The 20,537-nt window shown below is 37.7% G+C and overlaps 3 protein-coding genes and 1 long non-coding RNA gene across 4 annotated transcripts; 3 read left to right on the forward strand and 1 right to left on the reverse strand.

The window, feature by feature from the left end:
• Positions 1 to 2,933: 2,933 nt before the first annotated feature.
• On the reverse strand, positions 2,934 to 6,848 carry LOC113290040 (endoglucanase 24-like). Its single transcript, XM_026539540.1, has 6 exons — positions 6,387 to 6,848; positions 5,656 to 5,939; positions 4,650 to 5,087; positions 4,017 to 4,164; positions 3,626 to 3,792; positions 2,934 to 3,486 (listed from the first exon to the last, which is right to left on the reverse strand). The coding sequence occupies exons 1-6, from the start codon at positions 6,592 to 6,594 to the stop codon at positions 3,151 to 3,153; spliced, it is 1,581 nt and encodes a 526-aa protein (XP_026395325.1). The 5' UTR covers positions 6,595 to 6,848; the 3' UTR covers positions 2,934 to 3,150.
• A 1,107-nt stretch (positions 6,849 to 7,955) lies between these two features.
• LOC113330087 lies at positions 7,956 to 8,776 on the forward strand. Its single transcript, XR_003350087.1, has 3 exons — positions 7,956 to 8,051; positions 8,447 to 8,575; positions 8,723 to 8,776. It is a non-coding gene; the product is annotated as an uncharacterized LOC113330087 (long non-coding RNA).
• Positions 8,777 to 8,824: 48 nt separating this feature from the next.
• On the forward strand, positions 8,825 to 10,278 carry LOC113290045 (zinc finger MYM-type protein 1-like). Its single transcript, XM_026539552.1, has 2 exons — positions 8,825 to 9,753; positions 10,121 to 10,278. Exons 1-2 carry the CDS (start codon positions 8,945 to 8,947, stop codon positions 10,194 to 10,196), a joined length of 885 nt encoding a protein of 294 aa, XP_026395337.1. The 5' UTR covers positions 8,825 to 8,944; the 3' UTR covers positions 10,197 to 10,278.
• A 130-nt stretch (positions 10,279 to 10,408) lies between these two features.
• LOC113328538 lies at positions 10,409 to 10,954 on the forward strand. Its single transcript, XM_026575641.1, has one exon. It carries the CDS (start codon positions 10,409 to 10,411, stop codon positions 10,952 to 10,954), a length of 546 nt encoding a protein of 181 aa, XP_026431426.1.
• Positions 10,955 to 20,537: the final 9,583 nt, after the last annotated feature.

Genomic DNA, 20,537 nt, shown 5'->3' on the forward strand with positions numbered 1-20,537 from the left:
ATGTAGACCAATAAAATGAATTTTATCCACCAAAGTCGTAGCTTGATCTGCTCCACACAAACCGCATATTTCGGTGCAAATGCCACACATAGTCCGTTACTAAAAAAATGTACTTCGCATGACCACGTATCCGCCAATAGATGGCCACACTCCGGCGTTCTCATCCAATGCTCCCATTTGATCGTTGCATTTCCCTATGGGACTTTAACACTAGTAAGCAATTCTTTAAAAGTAACTTCTTTGTCCTCCATGGAACCTTCTAGCATCATTGAAATATAAAAACCCTTATCTTTTTCTAGTCGGGAGGCCATCTTCTTTCTTATGTATCGACATTGGGTGAGATTCTCCTCAACCGCTCCACTTAGGTGTCCCAATTGTTGGGAGGCAACGTGAAACCCACAATTTCCATCCTTTGGGACGTCGTCGGTACCAATAACGAACTCTTGAATAATTTGAGGGAGTTGTACGTGATACTCTTCCAATACCGGTTTTACTACCTTCCTCGGACGACCTCTTTTCTTCACAACATCTCCTTGACTTGCTTGACTCTCAAGAGGTGGAGTGTCATTTGGATTCAAGTTTAAAACGGTTGGTGTAGTTGTTTCTTTGCTCGGCCGACCCCTTTTATTTACAACAACTTCCACACTTGCTTGACTTTCAAGAGGTGGAGTGCTATTTGGATTCAAGTTTGAAACAGTTGGTGTAGTTGTTTCTTTCCTCGGACGACCTATTTTCTTTTTAGTCGGCTCTTATTTGTATTCTGCTTCGGTGTAATCATGTCCAGATGGATCGCATTTTGTACTCAAATACTCTTTAATTTGTTGCCTTTCTTCGCCCCCTGTCTTTGTAGGTGTTCTACCCGTTGGATCTTGTTTCCCGGTTTTTGAAGTTCTTCCATAAAAGGGTAAACAATCGACATCAACTTGTGCTTCATAGTTTGTTTGTCCAACCTATTCAACGTGGGGTATTTATCGAGGATTATTCTCCCAAGTTCCATGCCGCCATACTCTTCACCGGGATCTTCTGTTGGATCCGGTTTGAAAGATAGTTGCTTCCAATAAGGATCAATGTCTTCAATCGGAATTGGAATTTTATACCTACCATGGATATGACGACATGGAAGTCCGATAGCCTTCATTATCCTACACTTACAAGGAGTGCTCGGTTTGTCATACTTTTGATACAACTTGACATGTTTCATCACAAAACGTATTTCCCAATCAGAGACATTGCAATGTATTCCAACAAGCAACCAATTATCCTCCTTAAACTCCTTCAACTTCCGGAACCTACTTTCTTCGAATTGCTTTCTTATCTTGTTGATATCATTATTAGTGTACTCGTGGATAGCATGTTGCACCTCACAATCCCATTTTGACTCGTGAAAGTAGACCTTTTAGTCTCCCATGAGCTTGCTCTACCATACTTGTGGACTCAAGTTTGAAATGTTTATAGTCGTAAATAAAAGCATACACAAACTTTTCTTTGTGTGGCGTCAACCATTGTCTCTTGCAATATTCCACTACTTTGGGGTAATTAGTGCCCAAATCATCCTCGAACTCCTTCAAGTTTATCTCATATCTTGCCACACTCATCGACCAAACCAACTTATCCCACACTTTCATGAATAACCCAAACTTGATCTCACCTTCTTTCCATTCTTCGTCTTCTTTCTTCTTCTCTTCCTCTCTTTCCTCTTTAGTTAGTTTACTAAGACGTTCATCTTCCTCCTTTTCAAGTTTAGTACCTTTTTTTTCCTTTGGTTTTTGGATTTGATTCCTACAATTATTTCTAAGATTGCATTGTATATGCCAAGTACAAAGCAAATTTTTTGAAACTATCCTCAAGGAGTTCATTATTGCTTGCTCATTATCGGTCACTACAACCCCGGGAGTCTCGTCTTCGTGGTAGAGAAGATTCAAAGTTTCCAATGCCCAAATATAGCTATCGTTTGTGGTAGAGAGATTCAAAGTTTCCAATGCCCAAATATAGCTATCCTTCTCACGCTCCATAAGACACCCCCCCCCCCCCCCCCCCCCCCCCAACCCAAAAAAAAAAACTTCCTCTACTACTGCATACTGTTTCTTACTCTCAGTTATTTCAAAATCCACTCATATAAATCAATTAACTAATCTAACTAATTTAACTAATCTAATCATTTCAATTAAATTAGTGTTAATCATTGCAGGGCAATTTAGCCATTTAGAAAAAACATGGTTAAGGGGCGGCTTCTTTTACTTCAAAATGACCTAGCTTTTGTCTCATTAGGTATACTCCAATTAATCTGGGTATACCCTAATCAAGCCAGATTTAAGTACGTTGATGCTCATACAATTTTCAAGAAAATAATTTTGAAATAGTTTGAGTCGGTAAAGGGTCGGCATCTTGACTTGACTTCGTTTTCTCGAGTTTAACTCTTTTGGTTATTTCCACTGGACTGGTTTAATCATCGTTTAGAGAAAATTTTTGATGGGGGTGCTTTTTGATGGGGGACAAATGAAATGTTGACACGTGTTTAGCATATTAATTGATTCCCAAAAAAATCCCAAAATATAAAAAAAAAGCATACTTTTGGAGAAAGTATTAGTTGTCTTAGTTAATTATATTTTTATCTTTGATAATTTTGGAAACATGATTTATTCAAACAATTAATATGCTAATCACATGTCAACATCTCATTTGTCCCCCGTGCCCCCATCAAAAAAGCACCCATCAAAAATTTACTCGTGAGATTGGGTTGGAAAAAGAATACATCAAAGAGATTGCTTTCTCGTCTCCTATGACTTCCAATCTGAAGTAGACTTGCGAAACTGGTAGGAAAGAAATGTGCAAATGGAAATTGGGGTTAGCTTCTGAAATGAGGCTTTGCATTTTCAAAAAGGCAAAGCCTATAACATTTAATGATCTCGGTCAGGAACTAGAGACCCTTAGAATTGATCAATGTGGACAAAAATGGACTCAAAAGTGTAGAACGATTTACAGCAGTAATGGCAAGGTTTCGAGATAGACGTCAAATATAATTTGCACAATCGGTAGCTACTAAAGTACAGCGTAATGTGCCTAAGATATACCTCTTTTACACATATAATACAAAAGGATATGAATCAATCAATCAATTATACTACATAGGAAACAACACTGCTAATTTTCTTATGAGGTCAAAGATGAGGTCACTGAGGAGGTTGCCACCAAACCAGAGAGGAGACCAACAATAAGGGCACTGTTATAAGTGCTAGGTTCTCCCTGCATGGAGTTATTCCTGGAGTCGATGTATGTTTCATTCAAAAAAGGTCCACCAACCAGGGCTCCAGTCGCCACATTTGGATTAGGTTTGGTCGAGTTCAGAAATTGGAACCCATCTTCACAACCTGCATCTGCATCAGCTGGAATCGAAGCTCCTCTGTGGTGTACAAATTGTGGGTACTTACTACCGTAACCAACAAGGTAGCTCATCCTCATTGGATTCTTTCCCAATACATAGTCAGCCTAAATTTAAACCAAAGAAGAAAAAAAAAAGTTAGGCAAAAGGGCCAAGTTCACCAACACAAAAAAAATTGTGGTTCTGTTGATTCGACGAGGTTTTATCTTGGCAAGTGCATACTGTATGATGAATTGCAACGCATACCTGAGACAAGGCAAAGTTACGGAGGTCTTCAGGTGTGTACGAATTTCCACTGCAATCAAAGCTTGCTATCTGGGACGTAAGCATGTAGTCACTGTAAAGAACAGCCAGAAACCCAGCAGCAACAGGCTGCTGAAGAGCATTCCACTCACTAACCCATGTCAGCCCACCTGTATTAACAATCAAGTTTTGATAAATAAGCCGTGCAGACTGATGGATTAATTAAGATTAAGTAAAGCTAGCCTAGCTAGGTAGTTGCCTTGGATAAAGAAAAAACAATCAACTGGGTGAAGAATTAACTGTTTTATTGAACTCTTTTCAGGAGAAAGAAAAGAAACCCCTTGAAAAGAATTGAAGAGCAAAATTGAAAAGGGAGAAAATGAAGCTAACATACTATCAGTTCTGCTTTTTGTGGCTGTTGGAGAATCAGGTATTAGACCACACATAACAGCCTCCGCAGTTTTTCTGTACATCTGGAGCCCTTGGTTATTAGAACTTGATAAACCATGTGCGCCGAAGATGTTTACCCTTGATAACAGGACCTGTTCCGGAATGTTAATTTGTTAGATTAGAATCGCAATTACAACTATAAAAGTCATTAGTCTAACATAAATAGAGGAAAATATTGAGAAGGCGTATATCAGATCAGGTGCATATTCGAGTCAAACTAATTAACTGAGTGACTTTAAACCCCATGGATCTTTGGGAATTGTCATGCTTCACGATTGTAATTGTTTTCAAAAGAAAAATAAATCCAATACATAGCACTTGGAATGCGAGAGCAGACTCTTCTGCACGATCTACAAGCCCTCCAGATGATACATACTAGAAGTCTAGAACCAAAGACACCATTTTGATATTGGCATCATCAGACTACCAACGAGGGACCCCACAAGCACGATTTATGGAGAAACAAAAAGCGACCAAATAGGACCTTGTGCATCACTACCAACAATAGCTATTAAATACAAATACTAATTCTACTTTTAGCAGGTTAAGAGTTCCCATCTTCTGGGGAAGAATTTACCTGAGTTCCAGCATGTTTGTCATCCCAACTAAACCACGATGGTTTTCCCCACCTAGCATAATTTTTTCCATTTTCCGCCGTCACATAGTCAAGGTATGTCTTGTCAGTTGTTGCGTGGTAGAGCCATGTGGCTGCCCACAAGAGCTCATCTCCATAACCAGTAGAATTGTAGTATGTCTGGACATCGGGTAGACTCTCACTGTATAAACCTCTGTGAGTATCAGCGAAAGTAAATAACTGGCGAGCATGCTTAAGGAGGGTAGCAGAATATGTGGCATCTCCTTGTTTGAATACCAAAGAAGCTGCTGCAAGAGCAGCTGCTATTTCTCCTGCAACATCTGATCCTGGAGATTTTTCGTCCACCTTTGCTACAGGCCTCTCTCCGGTCATGTCTTCCGGTCTCTGCCAACATTTGTGGTCAACGTTCGGATCGCCCACCTGCCAGAAATAAGAAAACGCGTTAGAAAGAATATTACAAATCGTTTGGCAAGGAGTTTGCCTCCATGTTACGTAGTCCTATTCGTTTGCATTGTGCATATGACGTGGAATAGGATGAGGAGAGGACAGAAATGAACAATGCAGACAAGTAAAGGGTATATCAGATTCTTCGGATAAGAGATTTACTTCCTTTTTTTCCTACTGCAGGTAAGCTCATTTTACCAGTTTCAAATTCCCCAAAGCACCAAATGTACCAAAAACGTTACAATTTCTTCTGGCATGCATAAATTCCATAACTATTACGGTTACTGCGAGAGGAAATAATATCTTGTTTCTGTATTCGGATAACCTGCATATGGTTCTTACTTGTATATGTAAACCTTTGATCAATATAAATATATCTCTCAGAAACCTCAAAGGGTACTGAGAATTCTAGCTGCAAACTCTGTCATGGTCTCAGAGCCAGAAACAGTTCCCGGCCTCTCTTATTATTTCTTTTCACAGTTACAGGAGAACAGCAAAAGTAGAAAACAAAAACCAACAATAAGATTCTGAAGATATAAGTTACCTGAACATAAAGCACATTTGGGGATGGATGTGCATTGACAAGATAATCCGTAATCCACTTGAGTGAACCTTGAGCAGGTTCCAACTGACCCACTGCATCCATCTGATCCCCATATTCAAGGATTGCCCAAGATAATACTGTAGCAGTGAAAGCCATTGGAAACCCAAATTTCATATGATCCCCTGCATCATACATTCCTTTCGATAGATCCGCTTTCACATCACTTCCATCTTTTAGAGCGGAATCTCCTCTCCAAGTTATCTTATTATTTTCCAATTTACCAGCTACAAGATGCCAACAACACACATTTGCAATTTTCCCCATCAGTAATAAGCAAATAAACTGATTAAAACAGGTGACTAATAACTAGATCCTAAACAAGTCTGGTTTATATCACCAATAGCCAACATTTAGCAGACAATCCTCTCGATTACTTCGCTCGGTCTGTCTTGTGTTCTTGCTTAAATAACTCAAATCTATAAACAATACATGCTTCCATTTTAGGAAAAATAAATTAATCACTTAATCATTCTATCTAATCTAATACACGAGAATCAAGATAACATTTCAAACAATCCAATCTCTCCACCAACAAAAACTACACAAATTCAATATCACCAACGAATCCACTAAATAACATGAAATTACAACAGATCTGACCGCATAACCTACAATGTAATGAAATTCAAAGTAAAATTTAAGATAAAAGAAGAAGTTAGAAAGTACATTACATTTCTGAATGTCGAAGAATTGCATGGCAATACCAAGAGCATCTGAATATTTCTTCTGAATAGATCCTGGTGGACCTGGAACTGGTGATGGTTTATCCTTATGAGCTTTCTTTCTAATTGTAATCACTGCTGCTGTAACAACAAGTGCTGCAATTAATATCACTACTATCCAGCAACACCATCCTTTTGATTTCGATCCAGCCCCCATTTTCACACAGAGAGAAGAAAACTGGATTCAAGTTTAATCTCTCTTCTTTTAAAGAATTTTCAAACCAACTTCATTCAATGCAACTGGAAATCCCTGAGAAATGAGATGGAATTAGGGTTTAATTCGGGAAGAAATGGATCTGAAGGTGAAAAAAAAGCAGTGAGACAGGAAAATGACAGAGATTCTGCTCTGCAATGGGATGGAGGGATCCGAGAACGACGCTAGAATCTGTTTCTTTGGTTACAGGTTTTAGTTTGTTCCCTCGGTACTTTTTTTTCGAATCGACAGAATTATCCTCGTCATGAGAAATGCTGACCGTTGGATGAATGTATTTTGACAATTAGGAGTAAAATAATACGGTTTTCAGCACCGACAGAGCGATTTGGTTTGAGTATGAAAATGTATTTATGACTCGGTCAATTGGTCAAGATTTGGGAGGTGTATTGTACCGTCAATAAGGTAAGGACGGACTCAAGAAGGCTATTTTTTTTTTTTGGGCTCGTGGACTGGGAGGACTATCCGGATTAAAACCCCTTTAACCCAGTCGTAGGTCCGTCAGTGCAATAAGGTGCACCTAACTAACATTGATTATTACAACGCGCCTTCATTAATTTCTGATTAGCAATCATTAGATTTACTTAATTTAGTTCTTAAGAGATTAAATCTCAGGCATGGATCTAGTGAACAAATGAATGTCGTAGTTACTGGAAGAAGATTAGCCGAAGAAAAAGACGAATGCCGCCTTCCTAGTAAAACGATTCTTGGCCATTTGAAGATGACATTTTTTTTGTTTTGCGCATGACACATTTTGTACAAGATTTAAATGCCTTTTGCCAACAGTGTATAGTTTCATCCTTCCTCTTGTAAAATGGATTCCATCAGAGAGGGGGCAAAAAAGTGCAAAAAAAGTAAAGCCGTAAAGGGTCAGGCTGTGTTTATCTTCAGGTGTGGAGATGATTATACAGTCTCTAGAACAATAAAATATAATTGTGTTTACTGCATATGATCGTTGTTGCAACAACGACAAATTTATAAGAGCATCGGAGAACATAAAGGTTATATTTCAAATTCTCGAAACTAGTTTTTCATACACCAACTATATGATCTATTTGTCATTTTACTTTCGGAAATGTTTTGTGGATTCCAAAATAGTGCACCAATGCACCCATACTTATGTGGCATCCACATCGTCTAAAACAGTGGCGGAACCATGCCCGGACTAGGACTGGCTCAAGCCAGCCCTAGCCAAATTTTTTTTGCCTACTTAGTAGTAAAAGTCAAGCCCAATTTTAAGTAAGTCCAGTCCAAGCCAGCCCTGGTCTTTGTGAAAAAAAAAAAGAAAAAGAGTTCACGGGAAAAAAAACAAAAAGTCATTATTCTCTGTGTCTATGTGAGCAGCGGGAGAAAGACTGAAAGAGGGAGATTGGAAAAACCGTAAAGCCAAAACCCTAGGCTAGGTAAGAAGATGGAATAATTGGAATTTGATGTTATATTATGTGGTTATTGGATGAAATTTTATCCACTTATTCCCTTAATTTCATGAATCGTGTATGGGTTTTTGTTAATTTGCTATCATTATTCACTAGGGTTTCTTGGTTGGTAAATTATAATTTTGTTTTGTGTGATTAAAAAGATGAATGTTTTCAGGTTAATCTTTGATGTTAAATTCTTAATCAGTAGTTGATTGAATTTTTGTTTAACCTAATTTTGTTGATGCTTTGGATTTTCTGATTTGGGGATTTGTATGGAATGTTTGTTTTGGGGTTTTGAGATTACTTAATTGTATGGGTGTTTATGAGAATTTGGGCTCAATTGAACAACTAATTTAAATTTCAATATTTGCATTGATCAGTGTTATTGGCTCAAGTTTTAGAACTGGTTCAATCTTCAATTTTGGTAACACCCAACACGTGTAATAGTGTTGGCCTACGGCTACAACTCAAAGTCATTCTTGGTGGAGCTTGAAGGAAGCCTTTTCTCTGTAATCATTTTTCCTTCTTTTTTATGCCTAATCTGTATCGTGAGAATGCAGGTTCAAGCTTGGATTTGTTTTGTCAAATGTATTCCTATAAGAGTTATATTTCAGTGATGCATATTGATTGAATCAACTTTTGTTATTGTGTTACAGAAAACTTCTGTTACAGGTTGATGATATATGATGTCGAATAATCGTAAACCAAGCAAACGAGGAAGATTAGAAGCATATTACAACCCTATTCCCATAGTAGATAGATCAGAAAGTGTTGCTCTTGCTCCAAATATTGAACTCAATGAAGTAGTTGTTGATGCAGTTGAACCCGAAGAATTGCACACCCAAAGAACTGGAATAGAAGAAGACAGACCTGAAGTGATGAATGTTACTCCATTAGAACGTGATCCGGGGTTACGAATTCCAGTAATGCAACATCCTTTTAACAAGCGTGATGAAGTTCGGCGAGCATATTTATTGTTGGGACCTTATCAGCCGAGATTAAAATATCCCCGCTCTAAATTCGGAAAGCAATACCGTGGTTTTAATTTTAGTTGGTTCGCACAACATCCTTGGTTGGAGTATTCACCTTCTAAAGATGCTGCATATTGTTTTCAGTGTTTTCTTTTTGAATCAGATCCTCCAAAACACTCAGCATTCACTAGTGAAGGTTTCAAAAGATGGTGTTCTGTTAATAATGGATCAGCATGTGCATTTCTAAAACACTCTGGAAATGTTGATTCTGGACACTCTACTGCCCAAGGAAATTCTGAAGCTTTGAAGAATTCAGCTCAGCGAATAAGTCTTTTGGTAGAGAAACAATCAATAGAGGCTGTAACGAGACATAGGTTGCGTCTCAAGACAACAATTGACTGTTTAAGATGGCTTGCGCGTCAACAATGTGCTTTCAGAGGTCACGATGAGTCAAAAGGTTCAAGGAATCGTGGGAATTTTATTGAATTGATCAAGTATTCAGCATCACTTAATAAAGATGTGAATGCAGTCGTCTTGGAGAATGCCACTGGAAATGCCACTTATACTTCACCCAAGATTCAGAAAGAGATCTTAAATATTATATCTAACAGAGTTAGAAGCAAGATTCGCGAGGAAATTGGAAATGCCAAATATTGTATCCTTGTTGATGAGTCGCGGGATGCTTCCAAGAAAGAGCAAATGGTGATTGTTTTAAGGTATGTGGATATTGATGGTTATGTTCAAGAAAGGTTTTTTGATATTCAACATGTTGAAAATACTTGTGCTTTAACTCTGAAAAATGGAATAACAAAAATTCTTAATTATTATGATCTTCAAGTTGAAAACATGCGAGGGCAGGGGTATGATGGCGCAAGTAATATGCGTGGTCAGTGGAATGGCTTACAAGCCTTGTTTCGTGAGGAATGTAAATATGCATATTATGTTCATTGTTTTTCACATCGCCTTTAGCTAGCACTTGTGAAAACAGCTGAAACTTTGGGTCCAGTTTGGAAATTTTATTCTATGTTATCATCAATTGTCAATCTTGTTACATCTTCTTCACATCGATTTGGTGATTTTCAGTCTGCTCAAGAAGATGAGATTGCCAAAAGGTTATCTAGTGGTGAACTTGAGACAGGGAAAGGGGCAAACCAAATAGGTACTTTGCCACGTGCTACTGATACCCGTTGGAGTTCCCATTATGGTTCCGTATGCAGTTTGATAGATAAGTTCGAAGCAACCTGCACAATTATCGACCATATTGGCGCAAGTGATCCGAAAGTGACTCCTAAAGTTGGTGAAGCACAAAGTATTTCTGAAGAAATGAGGTCATTCAGGTTTGTCTTTGTCTTGCATTTGATGTTTAAAATTATGGGTATTACTGAAATATTATGCCAAGGTCTTCAAAAGAAAACACAAGACATAGTAAATGCAATGGCTCTAGTCTCAAACACAAAAGTCTTACTTAGAGAATTAAAAGAAGAGAGATGGGAAAATTTTATTACAACTGTTATTGAATTTTGTGTTGCACATGGTGTTGAAACACCTAATATGGACGCTCGCTATATGATGGGTACAGGCCGTTCTTGTCAGCAACGTGATAATATCACAGTAGATCACCATTATCGTGTTGATATATTTACTGCTACAATTGATTTTCAGTTGTCAGAGTTAGATCATAGGTTTCCAGAGGACACAATGGAACTACTCATTCTTAGCTCATGTTTGGATCCTCGGGATTCTTTTAAGTCATTCGATGTTGACAGTCTTTGTAATCTTGCTGAGAAGTTTTATCCTCTAGATTTCAGTCCGCAAGAGGTACACATTTTGAGAAATGAGTTACAACATTATGGTCATGATGTAGTTAACAATTTGCAATTTCAGAACTTATCAACTATTTCCGAGTTATGTCGGTAACTAGTAGTAACCAAGAAGGCAGAAGCTTACCCTATGATTGACAAATTGATTCGTATTGTGCTTACTCTCCCTGTTTCTACGGCATCTGCAGAAAGATTTTTCTCAATAATGAAATTGGTCAAATCAGCTACTCGTAACAAAATGCAACAAGATTTTCTTAGGGATTGCATGATGCTCTACATTGAACAAGACATTGCAGGAGCTATCCATACTGATTCAATCATAGATGAGTTTGACGATTTATACAATCGTAGGGTACAACTTAAGTGCTAGCCATGGGTTGATGATATTCACTCTTTGGTAAAATATAAATGTGGGTTGGTGATATTTTTTGGTAAAACATTTTGACATGTATATTTGAAAAAATTGATATAATATATATATATGATAAAGAAAACCATTTTTTTGGATACATGGTCTTTTATGGTCTCGCTATATTTATACGTTGTTACTTCTTACTAACAAGTGCAGGCTAATAGTTCATACGCAATGACAAGGCTAAGCATTTTAATCAGGTAAATCGTTTGAATATCGTGTATGTTGATTATGCAATTATTATAATTCATTTGCTAGTCGTGTTGTCTTGATTGAATTGTTTCACAGGAGGCAAGAAAACAACCAGAACTACGTTAAGGAGCCGTTGCGCCAGGTCAGGTGGAAGCAAGACTCAATTGCTCGAAAATAGAAGGTAATTTTTTCTCTTTTTTTTATGTGTGTGCAGAATTTTTTTTTAAGCCACCCCTAGTCTCAAATTCTAGTTCCGCCACTGGTCTAAAACTTAGATTCTCATATCACCCTATAAAAACCCTACCTGTATGTCTCTGTCAAAAATTCTCCAACCCCAAAACCGTTCTCTTTTTCTTCGTACCCTTTTTCACTTCTATTATAAACTACGTTTTCCTCATTTTCATGGCTAGACCTGTTTTGTATAATATTAGTCAATAAATGGAGAACGTTTCAACTAGTGAAGAACCTATTAGAAAAAAGACGATTATGCATTCTAGTACTGCTATACCTTAGTTGGTGTTAGAAATTTAAGGCACTTAAATTCCCAAAACTTTAGCATTTAAAGCATGCTAACCACTCAACTAACGTGTCTTCTATATAATCCTTCCAAGTATGATAGGAAAAAAAAACATCAGATCTTTCTATATTAGCCTTAAAACAGTAACAAGCACATAGATAGATACATAGAATGGGAAAAAATTGTTAAAAGATCAGACATACTAATGAGCGTATATTGCCCCTGTGTGTAGGAGGTAGAGGTGTAAAACGTGCTGGCCCGGCACAGCTCGGCACATGAAGTCGCGTGCTTCACGTGCCATGTGCTGTGTTGTGTTGTGCCAACGAGTTAAACGTGTTGCGCCGTGCTGTGCTTTACTAGTCAAAAGCTAAGCACAGTACAGCCCACGGCACAGCACACGAATAAACGTGCTGGGCCATGATGTGCCATGTTGGCACACGTGTTATAAATAATTTAAAATCACTTAATGGTATACGTTAAGTCGGACATTATCACGAGAATCTAAATAGACAACATATCATTTGAAATTATTTCAAGTAAAATTAACAAGTTTATTCAATAAAAAGAAATAGCCTATCAATATAAAATTAGATCATTGTCATGTAAATTAATGTTCTAGTCAAATATAGGTAACGACATTGAGATATATTTTCCAAATATTTAGGTATTATATGTGTTGTTATAAAAATAAACTAGCATAAGATGTCAAAATGAAATATATTTTTCCAAATATTTAGGTATTATATGTGTTGTTATAAAAATAAGTTAGCATAAAATGTCAAAAACTAGCTAGAATAGTGACTCTTTTGTGAAATTTACATAAAATGTGATGTATTATGCCTTATTATATGGTGTACTTGTTCATGGTATGACGTGCTTTCTTAACGTGCTGGGCTGGGCTGGGCCACGTGCTTATCTACGCCGCGTGCTGTGCTACTGTGCCGATTAGGCTAACCCAGCACACCCCATGAAACTAACATGATGGGCTAAATCACGTGTTGGACCGTGCTGGGCTCAGATTTTAGCGTGTTGGGCTGGGCTGTGCTCGTGCTAGCACAACCCAATTTACACCTCTAGCAGGAGGTACTTTGTTATACACCCTTGAAGGAAATTTGAGAGAATATCCAAGAGTATGCTCAGAAACAATAAGAACACAACAAAAAAGAAGAGAAGCTAAAAAGAAAGACTTCATAAATCACCTCCAGCGACCAAATTTGTACCTCCACCTCACTCGAAACCAAGTCGAGAAAGCTATTGTTCTAGTTCCTACTCTGATAAGGATTGCCAAGGTTCTTAAAGGTGAAAAGGTGAAAAGGGGTATATGATGTTTGTTGATGAGGTATAGGATTAAGTACGTCAAAAGAAACAAACATAAGAAAACGTGGATGGATGGTATCCCTATTATGCAGGAAAAAAGAAAAACTCATATTTTGTGTTGTTTTACCTTTTGTTGAAAAATATTTTGGTGTTGTTTAATTTTTTTGTTGGTAAGAAGTGTGGAAAGGAAATCCAAAGAAAAGTTTTAGATGCTTGTACTGACGGGGGATTTAAGACGAAGGCTAAAATCGTAAAATCATAATATTGTAGATTTCTGACCTAGCTTCAGACGAGTATGTGAAATTGATATTTTAGAATTTAGAAGTGAAAGCTCGTGTCACGATTATCTCTGACTGAGTGTATAGCCTCTCACGGCATGCGAGTATGTGAAATGACCCGAGGTCACATATGTCGCTCGGTCTGAACGAGGAAAAAAAATAGTCACGTCCGCTCACATGTGTGCAGTTTAAGTCGGTGCTAAGTTGTTCAACTAACGGCTTACCAACTCGAACATTCAGGGCACATTGATCAAGACCCATCTGTCGTGCTTCCTTGTCGATATTATATTCTTCCACAAGAAAGTTTCCTCGCATTACAAACACTAAATGGTCGGGAGTACAACTCAACATGAAAGATCTTTCTGTTAGAGCATAGCTCGGTCGATCTCGCATGCGTTGCTATCTCAAGCATGTTTGTCAATGTTAGTGATCAAAACTATGAGTCTTGATTTCTATCCTACATAGCTAAGTCTCGGACTAGGATAGAAAAGTGTAGTTGAGCTCAAGGACTTCATGGCGATTCATCATACAACGACGAATATCTACTCAAGGAACCTGGAACTTCATCAACAAAAAGGTATGTGGAAACTTGAACTTATCTATCACTCAAAAGTATATCTCTTCTATCTCCTACTTCTTATGAGACAAAAGTCGTATACTATATAGACCGGATCATACACATTTGATATTTCGAGCCGAGTATATCTCGCCTATTTATATCTCGAAATCATGTGTTGGTAAAGCGTTTCGCTTTGATCAAGTTTATCTTCACCTAGTGACGAAAGTCATGAAAAGTTTCAATTACTTTGAGAATTGCTCTGACGTGAAACGGTCTGTGAATAACGACTATATAACGTCATCTGAGGATGTCTCAATGATTGGAATGAGAGTTTAGATTACATAACCATGTATTCCTTAATCCGAAGTTTTCGAACTTTGTTGATTGAGAGAAACCGGAGGAATTGGCTTTGCCCAGTCTGCGAACTGTTGGAAGTTCTCTTACCGAGAATTTCTGCTGGGTTTTCCAAAAACTCGTTTGCGCGTTTAGTCCGCGAACTCAGTCCGCGAAGTCTCCTTGCCGAGATTTTCTGCTGAGTTTGGAAAACTTTGCCGGTTGTCTTAAGTCCGCGAACTTGTTTGTGATCTTAAGTGGTTATGATCTAAAGATGTGCTCTGAACATGAAACTTAAATTACTAAGGAATTCTTTATGCAAACCGTGGCTATAAAGTTCATGAGCGGATTCAATCGAATCGAATCATCTTTGTTCCAATTGTGTCTTATGTAGTTACATAAGATCTCATAGCAATTGAACAACTCTTTAACTAGTTCATTTGAGTCAATTGAACTAGTTATGGTGAAGAAGAACTAGGTTAATATGAAATGCTCATATGGCTAACCTTTTGGGTTACTATGTTGAACCAACATACACGTACACGTTTGGGCACGGTTTTCACAAACCTAGTAAACGTCTACCCAAGTGTGTGTGACAAGATAAGTTTTCGATATAGCGGTTGAGAAATATTAGCTTGAATCTAAATCAGGTTTTCATCTAACGGTGAATATGGATTGCTTTGTAACTAAGGGCAAAACCCTGATTTGATGGCTATATAAAGGAGACATCTAGCATTGTGCAAAACTAATCCCCACACGTCTGTGTGATACTAGTGCGCTCGCTAGAGTCGATTCACCCTTAACCTTTGGTTTTCTTTTCTAAAACCAGGTTAACGACTTAAAGACTTCATTGGGATTGTGAAGCCACACCGATACTACTTTTATCGTAGTTGTGTGATCTGATCTTGCATCTTCTATCGTACGAGTACAATCTATTGATTGGCTTGAGATCGTGAGAGTTCTTCGTTAGGCAAGATAAAGAAGTCACAAACATCTTCGTCTCACTGTTTGTGATTCCTCGACAAACCGCCTGTGTAGTCAGGAAGGATTGTAGATAGGTGATTGATTAATCTAGGTTGTTCTTCGGGAATGTAAGACCGGATTATCAATTGGTTCCTGTTCACCTTGATTTTCATATCTTAAGACGGAACAAAACCTAGGGTTTTTCTGTGGGAGACATATTTATCCTTTGATAGACTTTTCTGTGTGAGACAGATTTGTTTATTATCAAGTCTGCGATTTTGGGTTGCAGCAACTCTTGGTTGTGGGTGAGATCAGCTAAGGGAATCAAGTGCGCAGTATCCTGCTGGGATCAGAGGCATAGGAGTACAACTGTACCTTGGATCGGTGGGAGACTGATTGGGGTTCAACTATAGTCTAGTCCGAAGTTATCTTGGAGTAGGCTAGTGTCTGTAGCGGCTTAATACAGTGTGTCTTCAATCTGGACTAGGTCCCGGGGTTTTTCTGCATTTGCGGTTTCCTCGTTAACAAAACTTCTGGTGTCTGTGTTATTTCTTTTCCGCATTATATTTTATATAATTGAAATAATGCAGGTTGTGTGTTCGTGATCATCAATTGGAAATCCGACCTTTGGTTGTTGATTGAAATTGATTGATCCTTGGACATTGGTCTTTGGTACCGTCCAAGTATTCCTTGTGTTTGATTAGGACTCGCTGATTTCTATTAGCTTGAGTAATATCAAAAACAAGAGAGATATATTAACTCCTTGAGATACTTTTATCTAGATTGAGTCTGACTGTCTAGTTGATTCTCTAGCAAAGTATTTCGGAGTTAGTCCATACAGATTGCTAAGCGAAATATTGGGTGGTTTTGTTAGACCCCCCGCTTTTTGAATTGGTATTAGAGCAGGCAAACACGGTAAACCTAATAAGTTTGTTTTTGTTCATTCCATATAAATTGTCCTATGAGAAATTTCTTTGGAAAACTTGTTCCTGGCATCTGTAACGCACGCCAGAATTCCTTCAAGATTTTTCAGAGATTGTTATGGTTAAAACCTCTGGGTTCTCATGATAATCTTACTTCATCTAAAAGGGGAGATTTAGATGTTAAGAAGCAAGCAGGAGGAAAAAATAAAAAGAAGGAAAAAACGGGAAAACGTTCAATACGCTCAAGGATATGGAACCTCACTAGATTAACTCTTGATCTCTATGAGGAATACTATCGTGATGGATCAATTGATAAAGATCTGTTTAAAGCGTTCGAAGATGTTTTAAAATTCTTAGAAAAACTTAAGTCTGTTAAGTCTAAGAATCTTTCCGGAAAGGGTTGGTCGGATTAAAAGTGTTAATACTGAACAACCCAGAAATCAGAAGTATCCTTCTTCTAGCCCGAACCAACGAAGGATAGAAAGCTCCAGCTGCCCTGACTATCATCATTATTTTGATTATACTACAGGGACTGTCACACTTATCAACTAGACGTGTCGCATGAGAACTCCTCTGCGCATTATGCCTCTTGGTAACAAGACTGGCTTTTCCCCATTTGTACATATCTTGAAGTGGGGCAAGAAATGGCTTGAGTTGTGTACAACTGTGCTGTTGTTTGGTTAACTTTCTATTGCTTCTGTTATCTTCCACATTTATGTTGGTTGTATACCTCTAATGTGGAAAGGGCTAAGAAAATCCCTTATGTCTTGTGGGTCACGGTTCTTGTACAGCCTAAGCCCATGAATGAGGGATATATATATATTGGTGGTCCGCGAACCTTCTCCTTTCTCATTTTCCGTCCGCGCACGTGAACTAAGGTTTGTGCTTCTCCACCATTAAAGCTTCTTTGAAGAAATCAAAAGGAAGGGTGTTTGAGGTTCTCTTCAAGTAAGTAATTTCCTCTTGTGTATCTCTTTATGATGATTTCTAGATACATGAAAAGGAGTTCTAAAAGCTCAAAATCCTCTAGCTTGAATCCTCTTTGTGATCAAAATTCTCTTAGAATTAGGTTTGTGAATGATTCTTGTGATAGAACTTTTGATAGGATTGCTTCCAAAGGTTTTATTCTAGAAAAGAAATTGGAAACCTTTAGTGGACATGAAGAGGATTTAGCTTGCTTCTAAAAGTTCAATCTTGGGAATATCTTTAATGGCCTTGGTGAAGATTTTGATTCTCTAACAAGGATTTTTTATGCCAACATTCATGATGTTGATTTTAAGAAGATGGAATTCAAATCCATGATAAATATAGAAAGGTTTCTTGTTAATAGAGAGTTAATTTCAAGGGTCACCGAAATACCGTTGGGCAACGTACGGTTACCTAGACCAAGTGATGAATGTCCATCATATGATGATATCTCTATTGTACTTTGTGGAAAGAAGGTTGTTTGGAGTCAAGGAAAGTTTCCTACTAATGATCTTAGTATTGCTTTAATGACGTTTGGAAAACTCGGTATCTCTAACCTTTGTCCCTCCACAATTGAGAATTCTTGGTGGAGTTATGAGTTTGCGGAATTGGTCTTCTTCCTTGCATCCGGTAATACAAATCTTGATAGTTGTGGTTTTATTATCTTTTAAATGATGACGGTGACTTCTCACATCAAGATGTTAGGCTATCCTTGTTTTATTATCCAAATTTGTCGTGATCGTGGACTTGATTTTATTGGAAATTCTCTTGGGGTTCCCAAACTTGTTCGTCCATGTACCTTTCGGCGTATAAGGAAAAATGTTCGCAAGCGACAAAGAGGTACTCCTCTTGATGTTGAAGACCCTACCATCTTGAGGCTTATTCAAAAAGTTTACAAGGGTGTGTGCAAGGTAAATGCAAGAGTAAAGTGCTTAAAAGATCAAGTGTCGTTAATTGGAACCAAGTGTCCCGAGCTCAAGGAAGAGTTGGATTCAATTCAAGCTACTTGCAAATTGTCCGATGATAAAGGTGATGAGTAATGCATCTTCTTATTGCCTAGTATGTCTTCTTTTTGGATTAGTTGGAAGAATAACTAGTTCTTTCAATAGTGATGATTGTGACTACACATAGCTATTTTTGTTTTCATCTTCTTATGTTATTTTTTAGGTTTATTGGTTTTCAAATTCTAAAAATATTTGGAGGATGATGTTATTGCAGTATTGATCTTTATGATTTTATGATATTGCAATTTGATTATGGGATATGTATTGTTTGCGTCCGTGAACTTGAAGGTCACATATGCTGTCAAAAGTAAAGTCGTTCATGAATTGGTATTCGTATTGATGAAAGGACGAATGGAATTTTGACAATTACAAAAGTTATGCCTATGCAGTCATGTATTTGATGGAAAATATGATGAAATCTTTTGTTTGACAAGGATAAAGTCTGTTATGTCGTTATGCAAATAGTGATGGAAAATAGAATAGATCCTTGTATGTTATCCACGGTATTGATCTTCATTGATCCATTTTTTTATGTTTTACCGTGAAGGCTCCATTGTGTGTCTTCTGTTGAGCACGATTTATTATGAGTTTCAAAAGTTGTTGTAGTAGTAGAGTTAAAAAGATTCGTTTCAGACTTGTGGAGGAAATGGAATTTTAGATTTAATAAAATTATATATACAAAAATATTAACAATGGGCGAGAGGTACTGGGACTAAGGATTTGGACGAATTCACTACACAGGTTTCATTCATATATTCTTTGACAATTTAAAACTCAATAAAATTAACATGGACTCTGATTTTGCCAAGATAGATTCTCAAAACATCGATTGTAAGTCCTAAGCATGATGTATCAAAACACTTAAGCTAAGCATACATCATCAAATTAAATAACAACCAATTAATTCAAATCATATTTCAATTTTAAATTAATGTAAAAGTTATAAAAAAGAATAAAGTAAATTTACCCGTGTATGAAATTCACCCTCCTCCGTCGTCCCAGTGTTGGGTTTAGCTCATCATGATAAAAACACGCTCAAAATATTTATTTATTGCTCAAATGGTGTTTACAACGAAGAGAAAAAGAGAAAATGGTGTAAACAGCTAATGTGCAACCCACAACTATGACCCACGCTGACCTGTCGTTGTCACTGTTGAAGAACGACGATTCCTGGACGTTCATTCTTCATATTCTTCGCGTTCTTCAGTAGCAGCAGCAGGAACCAACTTTCTGCAACTCGTGATTTCTGCTTCCTGAGCTCTCCTCTCAACCCCAAACTCTCGACACCCTTCTCTGACTCTCGACAATCCTTTTTATACCCAACAGCCTCATAAAATCTTGCTCAATCACTCCAAATATTCTCCCATTACTCGGCAGTAAACGATATATTTTTCTTTCCTTTTTTTATCTCGATCACGTATCTGCAGCTGTCAATTACGTGAAAACTATCCATGTTTATCTTTGTCACGCTCTAACAAGTCGTTCAAGTCATTACACGTCATCAGAACACGTACAAATTCTTCCAGAACCCGTGGATATCTTCTCCCTGTACGTGTTTTCCCTGTTTGCAACTCGTGGATTGCCTAGCCGATTCTAGATAATTCTGATCGAACCAAAAGCCCACAACGTGTTTGCTAGGACATATCACAACTTCCTACCAAAAATCAGCCATTGAATCTCCCTATAACACGTTCAAAACTTCGATCAAAAATCTGCCAGTGAAGAAGGAAATTTTCCCGCCAAAAATAAAATTTGAATTTTAGAAGAAGGACACCCCTTATCCAGTGGTCGCCCCTTATCCGTTGCTGGAGTCCGAATAATACATGTCCTTTGGGTGCCTTAAGTAATTTTTCTGGGGTGTTTCCAGCATTTTTTCTGGGTTCCTCCGGCGCATTTCTGGGGTGTTTTTAGTCTCTATACTGGGGTGTAAAACACCACTTTTCGAGCCAATTTCGCCGCAAGAGCTTATTTTTCCAAAAACATCTACAAAAACATAAATTAACACAATAAGTATTTAATCGAGTCTAACAATACAGAACATTGAGAACAAAATAGACACATAAATGCGTCTATCAAATACCCCCAAACTTATTATTTGCTAGTCCTCGAGCAAAACTAAAAAAATAAAACCGAGTTAATCTCGGGAGGGTTTACCAGAGGTGTACCCACAAAAACCATGACTTCTGATTGGTAACAAGTATCTAAAGAGCTATGAG

The sequence above is a fragment of the Papaver somniferum genome, chromosome 1 (genome assembly GCF_003573695.1).
Source record: "Papaver somniferum cultivar HN1 chromosome 1, ASM357369v1, whole genome shotgun sequence".
In the NCBI taxonomy this organism is placed as follows: domain Eukaryota; kingdom Viridiplantae; phylum Streptophyta; class Magnoliopsida; order Ranunculales; family Papaveraceae; genus Papaver; species Papaver somniferum.

Bases quoted from the DNA above. Each gene is read 5' to 3' on its own strand.
- LOC113290040 (XM_026539540.1), bottom strand. From the start codon at position 6,594: ATGGGGGCTGGATCGAAATCAAAAGGATGGTGTTGCTGGATAGTAGTG. The intron at 3,793-4,016 runs GTATGTTAGCTT...TTGTTAATACAG, and splicing joins CACAAAAAGCAGAACTGATA to GTGGGCTGACATGGGTTAGT. The intron at 3,487-3,625 runs GTATGCGTTGCA...GTTTAAATTTAG, and splicing joins GTAACTTTGCCTTGTCTCAG to GCTGACTATGTATTGGGAAA.
- LOC113290045 (XM_026539552.1), top strand. From the start codon at position 8,945: ATGAATGTTACTCCATTAGAACGTGATCCGGGGTTACGAATTCCAGTA. The intron at 9,754-10,120 runs GTATGTGGATAT...GGTGATTTTCAG, and splicing joins CAAATGGTGATTGTTTTAAG to TCTGCTCAAGAAGATGAGAT.
- LOC113328538 (XM_026575641.1), top strand. From the start codon at position 10,409: ATGGGTATTACTGAAATATTATGCCAAGGTCTTCAAAAGAAAACACAA.